The sequence below is a fragment of the Epinephelus moara genome, chromosome 4 (assembly GCF_006386435.1).
Source record: "Epinephelus moara isolate mb chromosome 4, YSFRI_EMoa_1.0, whole genome shotgun sequence".
Taxonomy (NCBI): Eukaryota; Metazoa; Chordata; class Actinopteri; order Perciformes; family Serranidae; genus Epinephelus; species Epinephelus moara.
The window spans coordinates 7,927,310-7,944,605 of record NC_065509.1 but is presented as its reverse complement, the minus strand read 5'-3'; the positions used below and the strand labels follow the sequence as shown (position 1 = coordinate 7,944,605).

The 17,296-nt window shown below is 39.1% G+C and overlaps 1 protein-coding gene across 1 annotated transcript in view; it reads left to right on the top strand.

Annotated features, from left to right (window-relative positions):
• The first annotated feature begins 896 nt into the window (after positions 1–896).
• LOC126389356 (calpain-9-like) overlaps positions 897–17,296 on the top strand; it is a 22,106-nt gene continuing 5,706 nt past the window's right edge. Inside the window, exons 1-17 of the mRNA XM_050043008.1 lie at positions 897–921; positions 3,433–3,687; positions 5,174–5,243; positions 5,393–5,511; positions 5,614–5,747; positions 5,859–6,033; positions 7,931–8,005; positions 8,699–8,784; positions 10,933–11,007; positions 11,530–11,690; positions 12,892–13,058; positions 13,468–13,479; positions 13,589–13,797; positions 14,830–14,875; positions 15,041–15,109; positions 16,640–16,697; positions 16,825–16,886. Of these exons, the coding sequence (XP_049898965.1) occupies positions 3,451–3,687; positions 5,174–5,243; positions 5,393–5,511; positions 5,614–5,747; positions 5,859–6,033; positions 7,931–8,005; positions 8,699–8,784; positions 10,933–11,007; positions 11,530–11,690; positions 12,892–13,058; positions 13,468–13,479; positions 13,589–13,797; positions 14,830–14,875; positions 15,041–15,109; positions 16,640–16,697; positions 16,825–16,886 (1,755 nt within the window). The 5' untranslated portion in view covers positions 897–921; positions 3,433–3,450. The remainder of the gene's footprint in view (positions 922–3,432; positions 3,688–5,173; positions 5,244–5,392; positions 5,512–5,613; positions 5,748–5,858; positions 6,034–7,930; positions 8,006–8,698; positions 8,785–10,932; positions 11,008–11,529; positions 11,691–12,891; positions 13,059–13,467; positions 13,480–13,588; positions 13,798–14,829; positions 14,876–15,040; positions 15,110–16,639; positions 16,698–16,824; positions 16,887–17,296) is intronic.

The following is a 17,296-nucleotide window of genomic DNA, read 5'->3' as shown; positions in this document are numbered from 1 at the left end:
ATTATTGACCCCATCAAACAAAATGGGGGCGCTAGAGAGCTAATTTCTTATCTAGGCCTAACTGCTGTGTTGATTTTTACTAAACTTGGTAGATATGTAGAACAGGACGCCTCAAGGTGACTGGAGAAATTTAACTCTAATTGGCAACTGGGTGGCGCTATAACAACAGAAAAATGCTTAAAAATGGCTAAACTGCTACCGATCGCTGTGGCTCCCCCTGTGGCCCAATGTTGTTGGGGTTTTTTTGTAATTTTTGGTATGACTAAGTCATGGTATGGTATGCTGTACATAATCACAGAAACTGTCAGTGTGTCATTCTGTCTGTCCCACGTTTTTCTACTCACTGACGTGGTCAATCTATGTGAAACTGCACATAGGCATTGAGGATTGGCATAGGTAGAAGGTGACAAAGCTACCAATGGGTATGGACTAGTATTGTTTAAAACACACATTGCAGGCCTCATGGAATAACGGTTCTGCTACTGCGAGGCTGCCTGAGGAGATGAGTTTACTGTCTTTACATGCACAGACGACGGTGACAGATTTATATTGTATGCAGCCAGTGTTTTTCACATGACAGTTTTATGTCTTAACTAACTACTGTGAAAATATAGGTCCTGAGCATTTGAACAAGTCAGGGCAGCATAGACTGATGGATGACATTAAAGCTATTTTGCTCTTTTCATGTACATGGTGTTCTTATATAATCTCCCTCCCTCCCTCTATCATCTGCCTGTATGTCTGCCTGCATACTGTGCGCAGTTGTGGCATGTTAATTCTCATGTTCCTTCTTTGTACAAGAACTTTGCATAATGACAGTCATAGCCTTAGGCGTTCATAGTTACCACATAAGAACTGGAGCTTCTTCTCTTATACGTGTTGCTCTTCCCAGACTCAAGACTTTCCCTTTCTGGCTGGTAGGTAAGTTTTCAATATTCATATACTATAACATTTTACCATTAAAACCGCCAGCATTCCGATAGCTCCCTGGGGGATCATTTTTACCCCCTGACACAACAGCGTCAGTAAACACAAATATGTCTTTTCTTGAAGTAGGCAAGTGAATTTTTAAGTAATGAGGGGTTTAATGATTTTAATTTTCAGATTGAAAAAAGGCGCATTTGAAAAAAAAAAACCTTTTAAAGTTCATCAAAAACTTCAACAAACAAACAACGAAATAATCAATATTTTAAACAGCTCCATTTTCATTTTCACATACAGTTTAGCAGTTTGTGGTATTGTCACAGTTGACGGCGCTGTTCCTGTTGCGTAATCGACATTGTTACTTTGAGTCACTAAAAAATTACTGTCAGTGCAATTTAATGTAAGACCCAAGCTTGATTACCAAGTGGTGTATGAGGGCTCTGCACTCTGTTACTTCTTATTAAAATGGGTTATTTTGATATTTGTAGTCCACAAAGGAAAAATAAGAAACTAAAGTACACTTCACAAAATGAAAATGCAACACTTTTTCTAAGCATGCAAAGGCTTTTCAAATTTGTTTACACATTTGTTGAAATCTGTTACTACATTACTACATAGGTGTGCCTTGGCATGGTCATGCGAATCTTGTAAATAAATATGCTGGATAAGGAGATCTTGTGCTGGTGTAGTTACATGTGGTCTGTGGTCGTGAGGCCAGTTGGATGTACTGTCAAAGTCAAAGAAATGACTTTGGAGATGGCTTTTGGTAGCATATTTCAGAGTGGCCTTTTATTGTGACCAGCTCAAGGCAACAACAAAACTTTGTCAATTGTTTTTTCTGTTGATAGTCTGCAATTTTTTGGACTGCAGTTTTGAACTTATTGTTGTGTTAGTGAGTGATTCTGTGATGATTTTTAGCTATGCATAAAACACCACTCAAAACTGACAAATTAAATAAGCAGTATTGCTCAGCTTTACTTTGCTGAACAGAATCCATGTATGAAAAATTGCTCATAATAACCACAAACATGTAAACCAGTGATATTCAACTTGTGGCCTGTGGGCCTGATCCGGCCTGTAATTGGGTGCCAGATGGTCTGGCAACTATTCTGTAATTCACAATAGAATTTAAATTAATTCACACTTTTCTTAAACTTTGAATGTAAATAAGGTGCCTGAGTGCATTAAAAGCATCAACATAGAGCTTGTTTAACACAAAAAAAGTGCCAGGGTCAAATTATTTTTATATAAATTACTAAAGTTTGTTATCAACTGGCCCCTGACCTCCTGGCATTTTGCAAATGTGGCCCCAGGGCAAAGCAAGTTGAGTATCCCTGATGCAGACTAACTTGTTTAGAGTCGTTACTTCTCCTCTGTGGCACATTCTAGAAGGTGGTATTAAACTTTGTAGAGAATAAAAGCAAACAGGTATGTCAAAGAAAGATGATACTCTAACACAGACAATCGGTTATTGTACAGCATTCTATAGAGGCTAGAACCAGCATGCACACTGACATATTCAAAGATCTTATTTTACCTCTTTGACGCCCAGCTGGTAGAAATAAACTATGCAGGGAATACAGAGGTATGGAAAGTTTAACAAAAAAAAAGTGATTGAAAGTAAAAAGGATAGACAAGTTTTACTTTTAGTCCCAGTCAGAAAGGGTTGAGGCAAGGCAGTGCTACATATTTGGGAAGTACTGAGTATATAACTGGATAAATGAGACTTGGATTATTCTGCATGAGTTGTGTGAGAGTTTGTGAATGGATGATTTGATATAGTTTTGCTCTTGTTAAAGGTGGTCCCCATTTACTTCAGTTAATTAACGATGTTTGAAGTTTTTGGATTCTTGGTTCATTGAGAAAAACAATGTTTTCTTTACAAATTAAAGGTAACACAACATGAATAATAGATGTACAGTATAAATGGTCACTTTGATAAGAGTCTGTAGGGTTTTGAGGTTAGTTTTTAAAATTTTGTAAATAAACTATATCATTAGTTATTTGGAAGGTTTAAGAGGGTTATAAATTATCTAATTTTTTTGTTGTGATTATGGATTAAAGTGGTAGGTAATAAAGAAACCAGCCCAGTCACCTGAAGAAGATGTTGCCATTGTACATTTTTGCAAAGCATGGTTACATTTGTACATTTCACATGTATCTTATATATATTAACGTTTCTAAAGTGACATGGTACATGAGCTGACTTCAGGACGAAGTGATACATTGGTGAGACACCTGCCAAGCTGCCGACCAATGTTCGAGCCCAGCAAACAACAAAACCGGTTGTTTTTTAGCGAGAAATCACTGCATTTCCTGCTGGAATAGAGCCAATAAAAGTATCTAGCCTACCTTGAGCTTTGCTTTTTTACAGAGTGGCTAGTTTGATTCTTGCTTTTTTATTTTCCAGTAATTACAGAGTCAAGAGACTGACATCCTTTAGCTGTTGGTGAGACAGGCAACATTAAAAAGTAATTGTTTTCTGTCTCCTTTTCTTTTTCTGAACAGAGTTCAAACACTGCAACAATGCCTGCCCCAGGTGTGTGTATGAACATCGTCAATGCCCGTCATGCGAAAGATGGCAGAGGGACCCGCAACAACCCCGAGCACTTTCTCAACCAAGACTTTGTGCAGCTGAAACAGTACTGTCTCATCAAACAGGTGAGGTACATCGATGACATGTTCCCCCCTGACAGAAGGTCCATCGGTCAGGGGGTACTGAGTCCTTCTGACCTGAAGCGAGTTGTCTGGCTGAGACCAGGGGTGAGTGTTTAAGTCTTTGATCCCATATCACACTAAATGTTGATGTGTAAACATGTCTTTCTTTTGCTAAACATTCAACTTTTTCAACTGTCATTTGTTTAACTTTGATCCTTGTTGATGTTGTGCAGAGCTTAGCTTGTGTTAGTGCTTGTGCTAGCAGCTACAGCCTAAAGGCTCAGACATACCAAACTGACTTCAGAGAACTAGTGGTGACAGAAGCCCCATGCTGCATCACCTCATGTCACCGTGCCTTGGCCAAAAAGTTGCACATGAACACACCACAAAAGCTTCTGCTGCTGGCCCACTAGCATGTACGTTTTGCGGTCTCCACACCAGCAGATGGTGGTAGGCTGTATTCATCATACAAAAGGGGAAACCGGAAGATGCTAGTTAGCCAGATAGCACATTAACAACACAATCATATTTACTGTGCACCAGTGAACAATAACGCAAACCTGCATGAAATGTTCGTGCTTAAGAGCTCAGTGGCTAGAGAAAAATAATCTTACCTTATTTAACAAGTTTGTTTTGGCCTCACGCCTTCTTGACTTTAGCACTTTGTTTACTTTCCTCACCTCTGTTTCTCTTCTCATGGGCAGAGCTGAACTGCCAATCAGAGTAATTTCATTCACCAACAGGCTGTGGAGCCGCTGACAGCAATCTAACATGCTGAATCGGCAGAAAAAAAGCCAACTAGTGCTGATGAGGGCCAGTGGTGCAGGACACACCGCAGCAACAAGGGCCACGGTTGCCCACTGATGGCCCAAGATGGACCTACGGCACTGTCAACTCATTGTGTCAGGGCCTTGAGGCTCCTGACACAACAAGCTGACAGTTTGCCATTGGTTGATGTCAGGCATCTGTGAGCATATGTTGCGGCTGAGTTTGTCAATGAATGAAATCACTCTGATTGGCAGTTCAGCTCAGTGTATGAGAAGAAAAACTAAAGTGAGGAAAGTAAACAATCAACTAAAGCCAAGAGGGCATCACATCAAAACTTTTTATATTAGGTAAGGTTATTTTTGGGGGCATTTAGCTCTTTAGAAGACAACATTTGGAACTGTTTTTTATTGTTTACTACTGTAACGTTAAAATCATTTGTTCTTTCAATATCAGGCCGAGACACAGGCAACGAGAGGCAATGCAACAGTTGGACTTCTTTGCCACAAGTTCTTTGATGTTAGTTTGGTTTGTCTCAACCTTAAGATTTTGTACAAAGTAAGACTCTTGCTTAGGATTGTTCAGAGCTGCTGAGAGTCACAGAGTTTGTCAGTCCTCAGTTATTTGGCAGTGCTAGCAAGCCTTTTACATAATCATCACGAATTGTTTGGTTCAGTATTGAGTAAAAAACAAAAGTTGCTTAATATACATTAAAAGATGAATATTAGAAGTCAAAGACAAACCTGAAAAAGCTAAACAGGCTGTAGTTATAGTGTATGACTGTATTGCTCTCTGACAGGTGCTGTCAACAATTTCTGTGTTTCAGAAAATTGTTCCCAATCCTTTTTTTGAAGTTGATGGGGTCTCCAGGTTTGACTTTGGTCAAGGCGTAGTTGGTAGGAAAATTGCTTCATTCATAATAATCCATAAATTGTTTGTCCAGCAATGCAATTTTGAGATGCAAGTGCAGACAAGTGCAAAAAGAGACTATGGTAGGGCAGAGAATATATTGTACCAATGTGTTTTTTTTAACTCTTTCTATCAGGAGACTGCTGGTTTCTTGCATCTATCGGAGCTCTGACATTCCAGACTGACATCCTTCAGCAAGTTGTTCCTCTAGATCAAAGATTTGATAAGGACTACTGCGGGCTGTTCCACTTCAGGGTAAAGCAGTGTTTGTATAAAAGTAAGCTAGATTCTGCTAAATGACACATAAATTGTTTTTGCCATGATCTCTTAATATTCTTTCATTTCTCATCTACTCAGTTTTGGAGATTTGGAAGATGGGTGGATGTTGTCATTGATGACAAACTACCAACAATTGATGGCAGACTAATCTTCGTTAACTCCAAAGACCCAACTGAGTTCTGGCCTGCTTTACTGGAGAAAGCCTATGCCAAGTATGAAAAAACAACGTACTGTTTCTCAGTCATAAAATACATTTTCTCAGAGTGATATTTGTCTTATTTTGGGAGTATCTTTGTAAGTAATATCTCAACCGCTTGTTTCAGAGTGTGTGGTTCCTACTCAGACATGAATGCTGGAACTCCCTCTGAGGCTTTGTCGGACTTCACTGGTGGTGTTCACATGTGTATCAATCTGGCAGAGCCTCCCCAAAACCTGTGGGAACTGATGTTCAGAGCTGGCAAATCTACGGCATTGATGGGTTGTGGTACACCACAGGGGGTAAGCACGAACATACCACACAAAACCAACACTGACTGGTTCTTTTTGCTTTTATGTGCTAAAACTCTGTGGAATGTCCACAGATGCTGTAAGATTATTTTTTTCATAAAAGCATCTTAGGACAAAGGGGGGCAAAGATGATCTTAGCCAAAGTATATGGTAACATAGTCCTAGTTAGACAGATAGTTTTAATTATGTTCATTAGAAGATAATGTTTTTAATATGATTTGTATCTCCAGTATAGCATCCACCTCTTTTCCACAAAAATTGGCACGCGTACGCAGGCTTTTTAAACACAGGTAAACCCACTAAAAGTGGGGGGCAGACTCCTTTCCCATAGCCAGTAGACCATATATGGATCTGCAGCAGACCAATTTGCCTTTCTCTGTGTGTCTGTTTTGTTTTGTTTTTTTCGTTGTTGTTTTTTTCTGGTGTGTCATGTCCAACGTCACAGACAGGCTGGAAAACAGGTTAGTGAACAGTAAAAAGCAGCATGGAGGCCTGTGAAAACTTTACAGTAGTTACTTCTCTTTATATATCTCTTATTCAGTCTCTTTCAAACTTGGTGCAGATTAATTTGATTTGATGTTTGAGCACTGCTTGGGTGGAGACGGACTATATTTTGTGGTACCACATCGTTGCATCTCGCCAGTTAAGGGCCTTAAATTAGCATGTTCTAATGGATGTTGTGTTTCCATCAATGCCAATAAGAGCTGCAGCTGATAAATACCTATGAAAAATGCAGTGTCATTTGACTCTGGAGTGAATATCGATTGTAACCTTTCCCATTATATTTAAGAGTCGGATGTTAGCTGGTGTTAGCGGTTTTTGTGCAAGCGACAACAGGCTTCAGTCTTTAGTATTTCATAGATGTATGCTAGGTGATGACTTTTCTGGCTGCTTACATTTTCATTTGTCATAGCAGCAAACCAAAAACATTGTGATGGCATGGTTCCATTTACAGCAGGTGTGACAGTAACTCCCTGTTCATACATGGCAATGGCCTGAGACTGAAGAAGTGCTGGGATGTCAGGCTGTCAAGTCTCAACTAATCAGTGGCATGACACGCTGAGGATATTTTAGCTATGCAGGAATTTCTCTTGATGTTCCCGGGGTGACAGATCTTTTTTTTCAAGCCCCTCAAGAAAGTACATGCTTGTTCTCAATTCAATTCACCTATGAAAAAGAAAAGGAGTTTTAAACACAATTGATTATGGGCTTTAATGGCTTCCAGTTCCAAATCAGAGCTGAGTATTTAAGTAATGGCTGAAAGCTACAGACTCACCAGAAGCAAGGGATGTCCTACAGCCTTTAAATCTATATGTGTGAATAAGGTGTTAACCATTGTGAGACAATATACATGGAAATATTAGCAGTATTAATTGTATGGTATGTATAACAGGTTAGAAATACCGCTTCACAGTAAAGCTTTATTGTGCAAGGAAAATAAAGATGAATGTCATTACTTGTCACGGTATAAAGAGCTTTAAAATTCATGTTATCATACAGCACTATGACCAACTCATGTTGCAAAGTGCTTTGTTTAGTACTCTTTCAAATTCTTGACATTTTAGTGTTTTTTCTGGGAGGATTTAACAATGACAATGAATTGCTGCTAAGGCTTGTTTGAACTCATAAGACTAACCATCTAGCTAAATCATAATGTGTTTCAGTAGCATCGTTGTCTTTGTCTGATATTACTTTCTTAACCCATGTTGATACTTAGCTCAATTTTGAGCATTTTATATGGATTCAAATATTGTCACTTCAGCGATTAGGAGGTAAACAATCAAATGTTGGTCCCCTGTTGACTTGTTAATTTATTATGTGCTTAGAAAAATGTATGTTGCACAAGACAACCTGCAGCTATAACATATAAAGTATTTATATCTTGTAGGAGACATCTGCCAACACCGTGTTACCGAATGGATTGGTCCAAGGCCATGCCTACACTGTTACGGGTTTGAAACAGGTAAAGAATTCCATTTGTTTTAAGGGCATTAGTGTACCACCAACCGCTAGCTACGTATCTTCATACAATACATACGATATATCCTACGAAAATGCACACATAACAGTCTGTATAATATCTTACAAATTAGAGCCCCACGAATGACTTTACGTCCTTATCGTAAACTTACCTAACTAACGTAAAGTTACAGAGGTTGGGCTCAGGCAAATAAAATGACTGTGGTTAGGTTAAGGAAAAGAAACATGGGGAAGACATACCTTAAAATGACTCAAATTTCTCTCAAAGTTTACACAGTTGGAAAAACACAGTTGGGGAAAGGTCCTGTGTTTGCACCAAAATATCTGGACTGTATGGGAGCGTTACCTTCTTTTCTGCCATCGGTGCATTGGTCACGTGATTGCAGCCTTCCAAAATACATGGCTTATGTATGAATTACTGGTTTATCAGTACGTTGGATATGTATGAATTTTGGTGCATTACGAATGAATGGTGCATGAGAACAGCTCGTATTAGTCCTGAATTTAACCTTTGCAAATGATTTGATTAAAATATAGAGTTCTAGGGTAATAAAGTCCTTAATTTGGCCTTTACTGTAGCCTATAGCTGTACATATCAAAGGAGGTAAGTACATAGTGGTGTGCAGTGATTTTTATGGCAAATAACAAATTTTTCTGTCTGGTAATTGCTGGTCAGGTGATGAGCCGAGGGCAAATGGTAAACCTGGTGCGTCTGTGGAACCCCTGGGGCAGGGGGGAGTGGAACGGAGACTGGAGTGATCGGTAAGAATGGCACTGAGTGCAGTGACTATTTCACAAAGAAACTGCTCCAATTTGCTGTCCTAGGAGAGAAAACAGTGATTATTTTCTTATAACAAAATTTGTCATGCACAGGTAAATTTCTCAGGAATGCTTTGTTAACAGTTTGTGTCTGCTTCTTGATGATAAGCTCTACAATGGTAAACTAAATAATGTTTTTGTAAGTCATCTATAAGGGAGTTGGGGACATTTTAAACAGAGCCATGAAGCCTTTCTGTAGCTGTCTTATTGTAATAACTCTCTTGTTATTATAAACTGGTTGTGCCAGTTAGCAATAAAGCATGACTACAGCGGTTCTGACAGGTCTTCTACATTCATATCTTGGAGGTTATCAGTTATAAAAGAATAGTGTAATTAATGTTTTTCCAGTGAATGTAAATCTTTTTATGATTACTTGTCTGAACCTTACCAAATGATTGCAGCAGACAAGTTAAACTGATGCATCCAGTTCAGGCTGGTGTCTCATGGGTGATCCAAGTTATGCTGGATCCTTTTTTATGCTTTTTATATTACGATCTCCTCAGTTATTTACTATTGTATCTTACTATCTTACTATATAATGACAAAAACTCTGTCTGTCTGTCTGTGGGTGTGTCTGTTCCACGTTTTTCTCCTCACTGACTTGATCAATCCATGTGAAATTTGGCACAGTCGTAGAGGGTCATGGGAGGATGCGAATGAAGCAATATTACATCAATTGGCCAAAGGGGGCGCTATAGCAACCAATGAAATTGCAAACTTTGAATGGCATATCTCATGCCCCGTATGTTGTAGAGACATGAAACTTTGCACAGAGATGCCTCTCCTCATGAGGAACAAATTTGCCTCAAGAACCCATAACTTCCGGTTCTATAGATAGGGACCAATATCTAAAGTTTCCTCTTGGCAAAAGTTGGAAAACTTACTAAAACTGAGCTTCTATAAGGCAATGAATATTGTGGAGGGTGTGGCTCATCACATAAAGGTGTATAACATCTCAAGGGTTTCACCCATCACCATGCAACTTTGTAGGCATATGACCACACATAATCTGAGGGGACCCCTCCATTATTGTCCCCATCAAACAAAATGGGGGCGCTAGAGAGCTAATTTCTTATCTAGGCCTAACCACCATATTGATTTTTACTAAACTTGGTAGATATGTAGAACAGTACGCCTCAAGGTGACTGGAGAAATTTAACTCTAACTGGCAACTGGGTGGCGCTATAACAACAGAAAAATGCTTCAAAATAGCTAAAATGTGACCGATCGCTGTGGCTCCCCCTGTGGCTGAATGTTGTTGTTTTTTCTAATTTTTGGTATGACTAAGTCATGGTATGGTATGCTGTACTCAATGGGTATGGACTAGTTTTATTTAATGCATGATAGTTCTAAGCATGTTGACCAACTGTGGAGCAGAGCCCTGAAAAGTCTCTAGCTGTCTTATGGTCTTGGCAGTTTACACAAAATTGGTTTTGGCAGTTTTCAGTCCAGGCAAGCCAAGTTTTGTCGGACAGCAATTGCAGCCCGTTTATGTTTTGTCAGCAAAATATCTGTTGGCTTTTTCAGTTTCATGCCATGCCATGAGAACTAAAGCTAGTAATTACACAGACTAATCTGCCTGGTACAACCACAGTGTGATCTGTTGGTCACCCAGTTGCTCCAGTGATTTAGTATTGCACTTTCAAAAAGGTTTCCCGAAAGATGCATGAAAAGAAGTAAGGTCAAAATCAGCAAGGAAGAAGCTGAGACCTCCTGACACTTAGTGCCTAGTATATCAAGCTCCCAAAACACTGGATTCTATATTTTCCATACAGCAACTTGACAGTTTGTGTTTTCGTAGACCCTCCCTGTCTTTTCAAACTCCATGCCACAGGTTTGAAAGTCAGATTTTACACTAATAAAAAAATGTCTAGTCTTCAAGCCCAAGCTGAATACCTTTCCTCCTCTACAGCTACCACATGAATGCCAGGATTTGCATGAGTGCATCTGGTCAAAAACAACTTGACACAAGATGTGCTCTTGGCCGTGAGCCTTGGCCTCTATCAGAAAAGGTCACTTACAACTGAATGTTTGAACCAATTTTAACAATATTGCCTCTCTTCTTTCTTCACTGCAAAATTGCACCTAAAGGTCGCCTTTATGGCAAACTGTGAGTCCTGAGGATCATGAGATGTGCCTTTCAGTGGCCGATGATGGGGAGTTTTGGTAAGCAAGCTAAAATCAAAATTTAAGGTGACAACAATTTTAAAAAAGTTCTGACTGCAGAATGTTTTGTGATACTCTAAAATATAGAGTAGTAACTACCAATTTATTGTTTTCTCAACAACTTTAGTGTAAAAATGCACTGATTAAAATTCAAAACTGATGTATAATATCTTTACCTGAAAGGGATTAAAAAGTAATTTGTATTTTGAGACCACGGTTTTACATACAAAAGCTAAAGTATAACTAGGTATAATCAATAAGCAGTATCTATACATATTGTTTCACCAAGGACATATTTCTATAGTGGCCAAGAGAGGCATCATAATTTATTCATGATATATATCATAATTAGGTGTAATTACATGTTTGTAATTACTTTCAGTACATCTAAAAAACAGTTATGCAGATTGCACATGCATATTTTACCTCAACTGATCAATAGTAACAATTTCTTCTTTGACGGATCAAGTGACTCTAAGCCTAAAACAACACTGTGTCTAAATGAATCTCTGATGTCAACAGGATGACCCTGGAAAACTTCTCGAAGTTCTACTCAGACCTTGACATCTGCTGCCTTTGTCCCGACTTCCTTGATGGAAGCTCTTCATGCCATTGGAAGACCTCCTACCATGAGGGCAGATGGGTTGCAGGAACAACTGCTGGAGGATGCATTAACAACCTTGGTACTTTCAGGATATCTGAACTTATGCAAAACTGTCCCCTCAAAAGCAGTACATGGAGACTGAAGTGTACCAGTTAAAAATGTAGTGATTGTGTATGTAGTGTGTTACTTCTTAATTTTAAATGCATAAATGCTAGGGGTGTGTTACAGTTCACAAAATTCACAGTTCAGTTTGATTCAACACAGGGGTGTCATGGTTTGGTACGTGTTCAACAGAGCACATAATAGAAATTTCCTTGATTTTAACATGTTCACTTTATTAAAACTAAGATCATAAAGTGTGATGTTCTTCGAACAATGATGGAGTCATACCTGAGTGACTCATCTTCAGGGGTGTCTCCTTAGCTTCATATATATAAAAAAAACACAACAACCAGCTACTTAAAAATATTTACTGTAGTAAAAAACATTCCCTTTTTTATTCCAAGCAGACTCATAAGAGTACCTAGCATGTCCTATTTCAATGTGTAGGTCCACTGAAAAACACAGTGCCATGGAGAATTGGGATGAGAACATGTTGGTATGTCTGTTGACTGAGGAGAGCCTGGTGGCTGTGGCTCAGGAGATAGAGTGGGTTGTCCAGTAATTGGAGAAATGGGGGTTTGATCCCTGGCTCCTCCAGTCTGCATGTCAAAGTATTTTTGACACTTGACATGCAGATTCTACGGCCCATATTACTCCCTTTTACTCCCTAATTTATAATATAAATTATTCATGTATCAATTAAAATATCCCCAAACAAGCTTTGTCAAATTAAATCACACAAGGTACTCAAGATAATCCACAGACCTTATTGTAAGCAGTTTCATGTAGAAACTATTTTCTTTCTAACAAACTACACCCACTAACTGTGTCAACGCAAAGAAGGAAAAGTGCACCTACTGCTAGCTCACCTAGCACCACTGAGCTAGCTAACATTACAGCTCAGTTGAGGAGGACATCATTGTTTACATCTCGTGTCGTCATGAGCACGAGCTTCTTGTCCATGAGTCAATGCACGCTGTACCTGAACTGTCCATCAAAGGTTGCATCCAGTCCCATATTGTGATAAAGAGCATTGAAGCAATTGCTTTCTGCTCAATTTATCATTTACACATACATAGATGAATTTCATTTCACCTTTTTAACATTATCAACCCTTGTTTCACCCTTGTTTTAGCAAAATGGTAAAATGCAGAATTATTTCCTTCTTTGCCTTCCAGACAGTTTCTGGACTAATCCGCAGTATCGGGTCAGGATCGAGGGTTTGCTCAGTGAATGTTCTTCGGGCCAAGATGAGAAAAACATGCTGGTGTCTCTCATGCAAAAACCAGACAAGAGAAACAGGCGCCTGGTCAAAAGTCTCCACATTGGATTCTCTGTATTTGAGGTAAATATTAACCTTCACTGTTTTTTTTTAACAGTATGGACTGTTATGGATATATCCTGTATATGCATGGAAAGTAGCTGTTAAAGATGACACACACATATCACATGAAATAAAAGCAGAAATAAAACCATTCTTGGCCATTCTGTGTCATTGTGGTGAACGATATCAGTGCTGTATCACGCTCAACATAAAACATCTGTACCAAGTTCTTGAAGAAACTCTGAATGCAGCATATTCACTTGCTTTTTCATTTTACTAGAACTTTGGTAAACCACTATGAGCCCTATAACTGATCATTAACTTCCTTGATATCTATTTGCATCATTCACATGTCTTCATGAATTTATGATTTAATTAAAAATATTTGTTGTCCTTAACATGAACTAATTTTTCTCTGCTTTCTTCTCAGGTGACTGAAGAAGTAAGTAACATTTTAACCCAATCCTCATACACAGTGTATGCCTACCTACATTTTGCAGCTATGCTATAAACTGCATATAACTGACATCTATTTATTACCGGTGTTACAGTACAAGGCACACAGAGGGAAGTTCCCAGCCTCTTTCTTCAGCAGAAACAAGGCTGTCGCCCAAACAAAAACCTACATGAATGCACGTGAGGTGATGGAGTTCTTTTTGCTCAAGCCTGGCGAATACCTGATTGTGCCGTCCACCTTTAATCCAAATGAGACAGCCTCCTTCATCCTGACCATCCTTTCCAAGGCAGAGACCCACATCCAGTAAGTCACTCGCCAGACCTAGCACATTCAGCACCATAGACAAGCCCACACCCAATAAAAGAATATTTCATTATCTTATCTAGTATTTGAAACAATGACAAGACCTAAAAAATCAACACAAATAAACAATGTAGCTAACAAACAATAAAAGAATATGGTCAAACTAAACATATGGCCCCGGTGCTGGATGTCTCCCAATCATTTCATCATCAATCTAATTCACAGTGAAAATGAATTGATTCACACTGGGGATTTTTTTTTTACTTTTAATATACATGAGGTGCCAGAGTGCATAAAAAAGAATCACATTAGAGCTTGTTTGTCCAAAAAAAGTGCCAAGGGAGGATCCCGTGGACCCCCTGACAGAAGTTCAGGCTAAGCCCCGAATGTCCTCAAATCCTAAAGAACGCCCCGTGTACATGTGCGGGGCTTCTGTGACTGGCCCCTGGCCTCTTGTCATTTTGCAAAATGGCTCCCAGGCTAAGCAGGTTGAGAATCCCTGCTCTAGCATGTTGACTGTGATGATCACTCTTACAACAGACCGACTGTTGGCATTAGATCAAATTTTTTCCCCTACTGTTTGATTTGTTTTTTTTCTCCAAATTTAAAACCTTTTTTTGTGTCGGTAGGGAAGTGGCAGGCACCTATGTCACCTAAAGGAAGGTCTGCCACTGCTCACGTCTGACTAATTAGTCTTTAAAAGCTTGTACTATTAATTTATGTGCCATGACCAACTTATTATAAACATTTTACCCCAAAAACACAGAATCCCAAGCAAAAGTTGGCGATGAAAATAACAAAATAATTACATTACTTAACAAATTATTCAGCAGCAAAACACACATGTCAAAGGTGCCTTTAAACAACTCCAGAATGTTACTGGAAGTACTAACTGTAATGCCATTGCTGAATTTCACGTTATACTCCCTTAAACTACTTGTTACTGAGAAAAGTGACCAAGCCTTACTCAGTATTGTGTTGTGCTCATCACTGGCCACACGTGATGCGCTGTCGTCTTGTCTTTCCTTCCAGTGAGAATTCTGGTGGCCATAACCACGAACATAAGAAAACAGAAGAGGTTTGCAAGATTTTATGATATATTGTCAATGTTCTCCTTATTTTGGTATTGCTGTTGTCTTGCATGTTGTTTACTTTGTTGATTACACTGATAGCATGTAACACATAGTACATATTATATGGTGCATTAATTGCTCTGTAGCTGAAAGCAGTCAATATTTTGCAGCCCATACACATCAAAAATGGAGGGGATGATGAAAAGAAGAGGGTGATGTTCCGACAATACTCTGACGAGGTAATTTCTGTGTCTTAAAATAATAATCTCAAAGATTTTCATTTAAGTAAATGTCTGTTAAGTCACTATTGCTTAATAAGGTGAAAGAATGGTGAGTAAGCCTGTGGCTTATTGACCAAAGCCCTTGCATTTGCAGTATTATGAACCAGGTGTTTGTAGCAACATTCTCGGGACATTAATAATCTGCTTTTACCAGGCTGTTGTCATGCACTGTTCGTAGGTCTTCCTACACAAAGTATACACCAAAATTTGTGCATACCCTCAGAATCGTGAGCCAGTAATTTGTGTACAATCAGTATATTTGGGAAGGTTCTGGTCACGCAATCAATGTACTAATGGGAGTAAAGAATATAAGGAGGTGGTCCCATAAAGAGGCAGGTTGGGGTGGTGGATGGGTCACAAAACATGGGACTTTCCCCAGGAGACCAGTGTTACGAACCATGTGAACTTTGAGTCATGCTATGGTACGTCATCACTATGTTTTTTTCTAACCCTACCCACTGGAACTTTACTCACCTTCAACCTAACCTCCCTAACTTAACGTTAGGTAGCCTACGTAACTTTATGCTACATACTTAATGTTACAGTTGTATGAGGAAACACACATGCACATACATGTATTACCCCACCCCGCCCCCCACAAAATCTACACCTATGTTCTTGCCAGCTACAGGGCTCATAAACAAGCTGCTTTAAATGTAGTCCACCGAAAAACAAGCTGCAATTACCAGTTATTGTTATAGTTGCCACCCAAGAGAATGAAACTGAGATATTCGAGATTGTAACTTTATAGCTATAGTTGCTTATTTGTTAAGCTGCATTCACCACCAGTGTAGACTCAGTAAAGTCACTGGTGTCAGCTAAGAAATAGTCAGGCACAGAGAATGGCGGTTTTTACACTTTCATTTTTTAAGGTAGCAATCTTTAGACGTGGGTGGATTTTGTTATTTTGTTTGACAGAGCTGGGCTAGCTGTTTTCCCCCCTGCTCCCTGTTTTTGTGCTAGGCTAAGCTAATCACCTACTAGCTTTAGCTTTATACTTTGAGTACAGGGGTCCATGTCATTGGTTCGACAGCCGAGTTCCCGATTACAGACCTTGTTGTTACTGTAAGTAAGTGCAGTAAAACCTCTGCCAGTAAAAAGCCAATACTCTATCAAATGTGTTCAGCATGTAGAAAGCCATATTTCAATCTGCTCTGTCCACAGTTTGTCATTCATCGCTATTATGGTTTACAATCGCATTTTACACAAGCACATTGCACTAGCGGAGCTACCTAAATTGTTTATGTCACTGATTATGCTTCTGTGCATTGATAGCTCTTTTTTATTCTGTTTTTGCATTATGTTGAGGAGGGCAGTATGCATGTGAATATATATATATTTATATATATATAAGTCCTGAATTTGTAATTGAATAGCCATGCCATAAGGTATATAGGGTGCTATTATTTCCCCTCAATATAAAGGCAACTAAGATAATGAGAATATAGTAAGACTATAAGTTTTTTCTTGTTGTAATTTCATGTCCAGTATGAAGAAGTGGATGCTGAGCAGCTTCAGAGGCTTCTAAATGAAAACATCCTGCAAGGTTTGGACTGTGAAGAGGCCTGATGCGTATGAGCTAAAAGAAATATTCAGATATGATAATCTTCTGTAGCACTTCTATGTGTTTTAACCCAATAAAGTGTCCTACTTTTCTTTCTATTTTAATATAGGACATTTGAAATCTGGAGGCTTCAGCCTTGACGCCTGTCGCAGCATGGTTGCTCTGATGGATGTATCCTCTTATGTGTTATTCATTATGAATTGGTGTGATGGAAAAATATATGTTTTTTTATTCTTTCTCTCCATCTCAGCTTTAAGTTTGCTAAATTGGGAATCTCTCACAGTAAATGTAGTTAAATAAAACACAAAGGTAGTGTACATGCCAAAACCCAGCAGCCCTTTTGGTGGTTTCACACAAAATCACATTTATGGGCTCTAGTTTCGCAGACCTGCGCTTCGCCAACTGGGTTTGGCACACCGTGCGCGCTGGCGCAGCTACTCCTCTTTCCCACCTCCGTTCCTCCTACCTGCGCAAGTTGGAAAGAGGGAGGAGAGAAGGCGTGGAGTGGGTTTTACACACATCACACCAATCAAATGAGCCCCTCTCCTCGCCCTTAAATGCGCCGCGCGAAGGCGTAATGA